The sequence below is a fragment of the Cryptotermes secundus genome, unplaced genomic scaffold, assembly GCF_002891405.2.
Source record: "Cryptotermes secundus unplaced genomic scaffold, Csec_1.0 scaffold501, whole genome shotgun sequence".
Lineage (NCBI taxonomy): Eukaryota > Metazoa > Arthropoda > Insecta > Blattodea > Kalotermitidae > Cryptotermes > Cryptotermes secundus.
In genome coordinates this window covers 192467-202234 of record NW_019725007.1, presented here as the reverse complement: position 1 = coordinate 202234, position 9768 = coordinate 192467, and the positions used below count along the sequence as shown (strand labels likewise).

General features: G+C 44.0%; 2 protein-coding genes across 2 annotated transcripts in view; both read left to right on the top strand.

Annotated features, from left to right (window-relative positions):
• LOC111863183 (arginine kinase) overlaps nucleotides 1-9768 on the top strand; it is a 189294-nt gene that overhangs the window by 73618 nt on the left and 105908 nt on the right. The window lies entirely within an intron of this gene.
• LOC111863186 (glutamic acid-rich protein-like) overlaps nucleotides 5957-9768 on the top strand; it is a 14198-nt gene continuing 10386 nt past the window's right edge. Inside the window, exon 1 of the mRNA XM_023849254.2 lies at nucleotides 5957-6030. Within this exon, the coding sequence (XP_023705022.1) occupies nucleotides 5987-6030 (44 nt within the window). The 5' untranslated portion in view covers nucleotides 5957-5986. The remainder of the gene's footprint in view (nucleotides 6031-9768) is intronic.

Below are 9768 nucleotides of genomic sequence, written 5' to 3'. Positions count from 1 at the left end.
CTAAATGTCTCATGTTTCACCAAGAACTGAAAATAAATTGAGAACAGCGCACTGCGTGCACCTCCATATTGCACGTCTCCAGATAAATAACTCTTCTTCTCCGGTGGTTTCTACGTTTGGCCAATTCGATTTGTGTTTGCAAAGTACGTAATAGGCTGGGATATCGACCGTAAATTGTGTTATGCCAGATGTTCCGGGGGGTGTTCATTGTCCTTCAAAGTGATCCCAATTCACTTCACATGGTCCTCCGTCTCGGTCCTATATAACATACAAACTTTGCTAAATAACCAGCCAATAAATACAATAAATATGAATTAACTTGGGATACACACTGTAACTTAACATGTTCTCTCTTCTCCAAAATTCTGCCTCCGTTTTTCTGTGTCTGTGCTGTGGTTGCTAGGCGAACATATGCGAAGTGTTTGTATATATATATATTGTCACGTGGCCGCGCCATAGCTCAAGCGATTAGTCGCTGGCTTCCCACCGCGGCGGCCAGGGTTCGATCCCGGGTCTGATCAAGTGGGATTTGTGGTGGACAAAATGGCGCTGGGGCAGGTTTTCTTCGAGTACTACGGTTTCCCCTGCCAATCTTCATTCCACCAATTGCTCCACAATCACCCTCACCTATTATCTGGGGCTGGTACAATAGGCCAGAAGTGGCCGCAGTACAAGGGACTTAGTCCCACCCCACTAGCAATAAAAAATATATTGTCACGTGTAGGAGTAGCTATTAACGAGGGTTTTGATCGGTGATTCGATTTATTGAATAGACACCAGGCAGAACTACAATTAATTATAACACTATCAGTCTTACTGTAACTATAACACTTCGTAACTACGAACAATGATAACATTCTAAAGGTTACTGTAACTACACCACATAAAGACTTCACTTCTCACTTCTGCTTTCTGACTTTAGTGTTCAGAGTTACTTTACGACTGGCGGTTTACCGCTAATTACTTCATCTTGGCGACAACCCCTTGAGACCCACGACAATAATTGTTATTTTCCAACACAACACTTGCGGTTATAGTCCTCATATAACATCCTGTCTGACGAGAGGATGGTTGTGTCGTTTAGAATTGCTGCTGGACTTCGCCAGCGCAGTCATTCTCTTGTCCGAGTCCCGCAGGACTCATGACCACATTTTTCTATCTCAGATTTGAGACTCCCCCAACCTGGAGGGCAAGGTCCACTTATTTATATCCCCCAGGAACAGGGTGGTCCAGTTATACCCCCAGGCACTAGGTTCGTTTGGATATTCTATATAAATTATGTTCTTTATTCTGTGGTTTCATCTGGGTAACAAACTTGGTCTTCAGCCTATTGCAAGTGCTGAGGTAGATATTTAAAACGGTGAAGACGGAATAATGGTAGAATGGTAGAAATCACATAATTAGGAGCTTCACAATTTGTAATTCTTTTATAATGTCGTCAAAACAATGTAAACGAAGATGCGTGAGAAGCACTTAGCAAGCATGAGAAAACAGTATATAAATGTACAGGTTCAGTTGAAATATCCCTTGGGAAGATGCCTCTCAGAAACCCAGGACACATAGTCGCCCAAATTCTCATTAGTTCTCCAATTTTCGCCGCTTATCAGGCAGTAAATACGTTAGTTCCTTGTGGAAAACTGAATAATGTGACAACAATCACGTCAAAGCGAAGAGTATAACATGGGCAGGGCATATATCACACATGGGACACAAGAGTGTTGATGGGAGTGCCAGAAGATCTAAACGTAGGTAGGAGGATACTATTAAAATGGATCTTAAAGGAATAGGATGGGCTGTTATGGTCTGAATTCTTTGTCTAGGGATAGAGACCGGTTGCGGGATATTACAAACACGGGAATGAACTTTCGGGTTCCATAAAATGTTGTGAAATTGTTGAGTAGTTGAGCCACTGCTGTCTTCTCAAGACTCAGCTGAATGGAGTTACTTAGTTAGGAACACAATAGAAATAGAAACAAACCAACCTTTGTTCCATACCGCATGCTCAGCTGTTCATGTTTCAGACGCTATCCTCGTTTCCTCTGTTCCACAACATTTGGAGGCAGAATCTTTAAGGAACATAGCCACGAACTGTAGGGAACATACACGTAACTCGTGGCGAAATGGGGAGTCAAATTGTGAACTAGACTGAATTGTCTACCGGTATGCTGCGTTGACAGGATTTTGTGAATAATATGCTGAACCTTCGCCGATCACAGTGGCCGCGCGGTCTAAGGCATGAACTGTCTTCGTTCGCTCGAAATCTGCCATTTAGGGTTCGACCCCACTCAAGGCATGGACGTATATATGTGCGTTCATTTTGTGTTTGTGTTGTCGTGTGTTTAGGCAGCGGCCTTGCGGCTGGCCGATCTCTCGCCCAAGGAGTCCTGCCGACTGTAAAAACGATTACGAAACTGAAGAAGAGATCAGGGTCCAATAAATGGCTGTAAAGCCATTGATGAATGAATGAATGAATGAATGAATGAATGTTGAACCTTCGGATTTTACAAAACCAAGTTTTTCACCACTTTATTAGTTAATTACGAGTATGAACAGCTGAGGCAATAATGTCACGGGAAACTGGTTCGCCCGACTGTGGGTCCGTGGATATGTCTTTGATTGATTGGGTAGGTTATTAAGTTAGTGGAAATAACCAACTCCTTGGATAAGAGCACTTCTTGTGAAGAAGACAGTTGCGAAGTTCAGCACTGCCCGCTAGTGGTCCTCATCCAACCGAAACCCTCCCACGCCACTTGCTCAAGATCGACTTCAGTATTATTCTTTCATGCACAGTTAGATCTTCCTATTTATCTTCTCCTTTCAGGTTTTCCAAACAAACTTTGTATGCATTTCTCATCACTTCCATGCGTGCAACATGTCTCGTCCATCTAACCCTACCTAATTTTATCATCGTAGTAATAATATTCGGTGAAGAGGCGGTTCTTGGAAGTAAAGATAACACTTCACTTATGTGTAAATAATGTGTAAGAGGCGCTGCAAGTATGAATATTTATTTTTATGGAAATTTTGCACCTAAATTCTGTCCTGTGTCCCAAGGAAAGCACAATATAACCTGATACTTCTCGGAGACTATAAATATTCATTCGTATGAAACCAAGAGGGGACACTAGGCATGGATTTCTAAAGTTGAAAATTTACTGGAGGGTTTGAAGTGAACTGTGAATCCAGTGGCACTAACCACTCATGTGATGCAGGCAAGTCACTTGATAGTTCTGTTGTAAACATGACGGCTGTGTGTTACGGCTTACACAAGCGACCGTCAGTTCCCTCATGTTCGTTCGTCAAGGAAGGGGCAGTTTGCCGAATCCCCCCTGTGTTATCCTGAAACCTTCACTTACGTCACGTTCCACTCGTCTGCCGCCTGCTATCCTTTACCTACCGTCTGTTACTGTGAAGGTTATTTAGTGGATCTGTTGAAAGACAAGAAAGGAAAGACTTTGCCCTTGGGACTCGCATACAGTGACTGCCAGTGCCAGAATTCTGCTTAACAGTTACACGCAGAGGTGAAATGGAGACTTGGTCGTCAGATCATTACACTATTTGAATTACACGCAACAAAATTACCTGGTATTTTCAATGCAGAACTCTGACAATGATGATTTATTTCACTTGTCATTCAAACGATGTATAGATCACTGTTCTGAATAAAAAAGAAATTAGTTTAACAAATCAGATGGATAATGGGAGAGCTAATGACATATGTGCTAATGATTTTGTTGTTCACTGATGTATTTGATGGTATTTTTAGCGGTTATTTTTCCTGCATATTCGTACGTCATCAATCTTTCGAGTTTTTGAAATGTCTCTTTCGAGCTAGTTTAGCGTGCACAAAAACTGTCGGCTGTGTGCCAGTTGGGTGTTTCTCCTGCTCGTATCTCTGCATCTCGAGCAAGCCTACTGTTTGCTTGTACAGCTTCAAGGTTCTTGCAGGCGGTGGAGGACGCAAGACCAGCGGTTGCAGCGAGCAATAGTTTTGTGTAGTAATAATTAATTGCGAATGCACAACACCTTAGCGATGTAAAACCAGACATAATGAACACAACAAACAAGCATAACTATATTCAACCAGTTCATGGTATAACATACCATCAGACTTCTCTCTTTCGAAAAAAAAAAACTCCGTGGTTTTAGTCCGCAAGCGAACTATACCGACCGAGCGACCGCCGCTTGTCGGCGAAGTTAGTGCCAAATTTAGCGGATAGAGAGTGTCGCGTGGTGAGCGCAACGAATCCTCACGGCCGTTAATTTCAGTTTTCTAGACCGGATCTCTCTTTGGAACTACAGTATACGTGTATTTATGTTGTTCTCGGAACTGCTTTCTCCGGTCTGCAGATATTTTAATGCTGAATTATTTTTATGTCTAGAACAACATACAGAAACACGCAATTAATTTGTACGTAGTTTAGATCATTCAAGAATGAGGAAGTGAGGGAGATGTGGAGAGAATTACAAAGTAGGGAGCTTAATAATAATGTGACATGTAGACCCACTGCCAAATAATAACTGCATAATAACAGCATATACGAAAGACAGCCCCGTCCTCTCGTCAGAGAGGGCGCCCCACAAAAACAAGACCGTAACTGTCGAGCAGAAATAAAAATCTGATCATGAGCCCCAGGAGGGAGAGCCACACCAAGACTTACTGACTGACTGACTGATCGTCAGTCGCAATGTGACTTTGACTTTGAGTTACATTAGTGACAAGTGAGGAGCTGGTAGCTGAGGACAGGGACAGTTCGGGAACTCAGAGGAAAGGAAACCTCAGCTGTTGGAAACCACTACCAAGCAACGGCTAGCGAAGACAAAAACTTTACGTGTGCTGTGGTTACAGAGACCTTTGGACTATGTAGTTCAGTGAGACACTCTAGTTATTTGTAGTTACGTTCTCATGTTCAGTAAATCTGATTATCATTCCAAACCCCGTCTATAGTCACTCAAACGCGCGACAGTATATTTTCTTCACTAATATTGCTGATCGTATTGTACCAAGAATGAGACTGGTGGAGCTTTCAGTAAACATAAGGGCGTTGAAAAGTATACCCAGATCAGTTGGAAACCGTTTCGGAGATCTCAGCATAGCGGTAGGAACAAAGTCTGTAGTTAGGGCGTGAATACAGTGGCTCAGAATATGGCCCAGTATTGTCTTATTGTGAACACGATAATGGGTGTGCTGGTTCGTCACCTGCTTAGCAAATACAAACTTTCCAAGAAAATCCCGAAACATAGAATTACTTCTTTTTTATTGCTAGTGGGGTGGGACTAAGTCCCTTGTACTGCGGCCACTACTGGCCTATAGTACCAGCCCCAGATGACAGGTGAGGTTGATTGTGGAGCAGTTGGTGGAATGAAGATTGGCAGTGGAAACCGAAGTATTCGGAGAAAACCTGCCCCAGCGCCACTTTGTCCACCACAAATCCCACTTGACCAGACGCGGGATCGAACCCGGACCGCCGCGATGAGAAGCCAGCGACTAACCGCTTGAGCTATGGCGCGGCCCTAGAATTACTTAATTTGTTAATTATATAATCAGTTGGTCACGTACTCATATAAGATAGACAGGCAGACATTTAGTCACTTAATAACTTTTATAGTTTGATACTCAGTTGATTGCCAATTACTCACTGCGGCACGTGACCAGAGAATCAGACAGGCAGTAAGATTAACACATTATGTGCCTGGCTTTTCCGAATATGAGATAGAAGTATTTCCACGAAACCTCATCCACATGTATGCAATAGCAGTCTCCGGAAATTCAATGGATGTGCTATCCATTGAATTCCCAGTAAAATGCATCCTTGTGTGGTATCTTTTAACTTCCTCAGACCCCAAGCAATTTCCTGTGGGTACCACGATGTGTTGTGTCTGTCTGACAGAGCAGTATATACCAAGCTTCACCCCTGGTCTCGGAATGTCTTTGTTTTGATCTGTTGTTACTTTTGTTCAACGCACGAGAACATGTGTGCTTAACATGTGTTCTGATGTTCGCGCTGCTGAAGAACCTTCACGGAAAATGTAAGTACTTGTACCTCTGTCTCTCCGTCTGTCTATCTAACGCGGAGTAACGCAGTCCCCTGGAGCAGCTGGAAGTAACTCCACTATCAATTTCTTGTCTCGCGCAAGAGTGCTACATATCCCAATCATTTCATATTCCTATTTATATGAGGTGAAAAGTACACGTTATGAAGGTCCTCATGGCCCAGTTCTTTGACCCCCCTCTTACTTCCTGTCTTAGGCCCAAATACCTTCGCCACTCTGTTTTCAACCCCGTCAGTCTGTCTTCTTCCCTTGATGTGAGACGTCCATGCAAACGAGTGTATGGCATTGTACAGCTCTGTGATACCGAACTGACTGTTGGGAAGCAGTCCCTAATTCAGTCTAACACTTGAACTCACCACATTTTCGAAGTCTTTATTACTTCTCATCCTCAGGCTTTGAGGTATAAGCCGTGTTGAGTGTTGGAGGGTTTCCGACGTTTCGGCAAACATTGTAATTTCCACTTTCAGGGTGGGTGTGTTTGCTGTCAGGGTCAGAACCCACTGCAACCGGCTCCCGTTATTTTTGTTACCGAGGCTTGTCTGGTCTCCTGCGCAGACTGTGACCTGCAGCACACACTCTGGGCCAGGCGTGTCTGGCGGCGCAGCGTGTGCTCCACTCACGGCGAGGGCAAACACCCAACGAGGGCAAACACCCGTCTTGTCTTCCCGCGGTGGAAACCGACGTTACGAAGGAACATGCTACTTCCATTTTCAGGGTGTTCCTGGAAAGGGCACTCTTCATACGCTCCTCACACAACTCTGCCATAGCTGTGAAAGTCCTTCGGAATGTCCGTTCTCCCACTATCCAATTCCCATCTGTGACGACAAATCGGGCGCTGCTTATAAGGGCTTTGTCCAATTTGTACATTTCTTCCCATTGACTAGGATCATGCTCCTTTCGTCTTCACCCCCTCTCCTTGGGTCACATAACTATCCTTCTTGTTACTGTCGTCAAGTCTGTTCCTGGTCTTACAGTCTTGAACCATGCTCTTTCGAAACGTCGGTATCCGCCCACAAAACTACATTGTATTACAACCCATAAGACCACAGTCTTCTCTGTATGTTGGCACTTTAAAGAAGAAGTGTACAATGAAACTCAACATAGAAAACTAATTTCTGACTACATGGGACGTCATACGCAGTGCGCACTGCCTAATGTAGTCACAGATAATGTTATATTCATGCAATATTGTCGAAGTTCTTATCATACGTATATTAATGAATAGAAAAATCTACGTTTATTGTAATTAGCATTTCGGTTTTTGTTATCGCTTTCTTCCCTTGTCGCGGCCTTGACGCATGCGCCTATGAAATAACGACGCAACATCCTAGTTTTTGTTGAACTCCGACGTGAATATGGACCTTTTATTAACAGCTTCATCAGAAGAAGCAGTAGAAACTCAAAGTTAAAGGCCTTTCATGTCTTGATTTCATTATTTGTTTTTAAAGGTGCATGGATTTCCAGAGACATCATGACAATTTCGCTTTAGTTGACGGCTTCCTCTAAGAAACTGTGAAGAGTCAACTTAAAGTATTTTACATTTCTTGATTTTACAGTTTCATTTCTGTCAATTTGCACATTTCCACTTTCCATCAATAAACAACGCTGAACAGCTGCATGCTTGTATAATACGTTGTTGTTATCAATTAATCTGTGTCCGGGAGTGATTACAATAAACGGCGTCCTCTGTCTTTGGCGCTAATATGACATCGGCCCTCAAAATAGTTGCCGTTGGCCGCTATGCAAGTCTGCCAACATTGCTGAAACATATTGGCGGGAAATTCCCGTATGGCGTCTCTTGTGGCAATGACCACCTCCCCGGACGACTGAAATCTACGACCGCGTAGCTTTGCTTTCACGCGGTGAAAGAGAAAGAAATCGCACGGTGCGAGATCAGGTGAGTACGGAGGGTGTTGCTACCGTTCTCCTCTTCTGCTTTTGTGCCCGCTGCTCCGGCCGCTCCTTTCCTCCTCGTCGCTGCTACGGCTGCTCCTGCTTGCCGCTCCTTCCACCTTTACCCTTCTTTGCTATTTGGGTACTGAGGTAACCAGGTTGGATTTAGGATAATGGTAGGCATGGATCTCTATCTCAGGTCGATAACAGGTCTTTCTTCGTAGAAACTTTAACACGACTAACCTGTGGCTTTACCTTAGGTTTAATATACTCATTTTTGGTCACAATCGCTATTTATGGCAGTTACATTTACACTGTTTCGCTTACAGAGGCGATTCTATAAAGAACAAAGCAAGTGCCTCCACTCACTAGGAGGGTCTCTTATGATCTGTTGCCTACTACTGGCTCGGCGACACTAACGGACCTACGGGCCTTCCCAGCACCACACCTTAGATGACATCATTCCCCACATCAATCCGGGGATCCACCACCCATTCTCCATCTGCAAAACTGCACATGTGAAATAGTGCCGTGCTATTATCACGTAGGCACCTCCCCTCCAGGGCCTCACACATTCAAGTCCACTAGTAAACGGTTACAGTGTGGCAAAACGGTGACCTGTTTGCCTTGCTAGTTCCTCCTGGACAAGAACAGAGCGATGTGCAGGGGCGTTGTCGTGTAGCAACAGCCAATTCTTCCTACGCCAAATGTTTCGCTAGGGGATTTTCCTAGTTTTTGGCAGAACTTGATGTTTGCCCGTTCTTCAAACTGCCACATTTTCGATTTCCGCCACTTGCATTTAACTGCAGTTCACAATAGAGGTCGTAATTCAGCGTACACTGTTTGCACACAACTGCCTCTTGCTGTGACGAGAGATGAACTGACAGGTCATCATATCGTGACTCAACCTACCTGCTGTAGTGCACTGCAACGACGCTTTGCGGCCCGTACACGAACTTATTGAATATGGTACTATATATATTTGGGGTCAGCGTGACTAATAATAATGGGTACTGGAGTTGATGATTAAGTTTATTGGCACTTAGATTACAATTACAATCAATTATAACAGTTCACACATTGAACTCCTTAACGACATCTGTCCGACGAATCTCTCTGAAGAATCTCTGACTGCACTGACTGCACTGAATGCACGAATGAACACCATTTTGTAACCGCGAGAGAACTGAACAGAGATCACCGCCTCCAAGGGTTCCAGTACTGCTCCCTAGGAAATCGTTGTCTCGGAAATCTTGCGTTTAGCAGCTTGCTACCCGGCAATGAGTTGTTCGTTGCTATTCATTGTAGTGGGAACATGATTTCCGAGCCGTTGCTCAGCAACGGACGTCCGCTGTAGCTCCACTGTTCCGGTTTTAGGCGGTGTTTACCGAGCCAATGGATTATTCCGTCACACTATGAACAATGAGACTGATGTATCCAAAACAGCGGAGAAGGCATTTGGAACTGACTTCTGCCCTATTGAAGTCCCTTCTTATGGCACGTGTCGGGTGAGGAACTTGGCGAAAGGAAGTCATTGTTATTCATAGAGCGCCGTCCCGTGTTTCTTCAAGACAGTGCCTGGAATATTTAAATGTGTTGATTACATGCATTACAGGATATTAATTTTCCTGTTTTAACTTCTTATACATGCTTGGTATATTGCCCCCACGGAGGTGACTCAAGTGTGCATGTTGTTTCCTCTTCCATTCATAAATGACTCACGATTAGATCTGAGACAGGAAATGCATTCAACTTTGCTTTAGAACATGCCACTAGGAAGATCCAGGGTAACCAGGTGGGGGACGCATCAGCTGTTGGTCT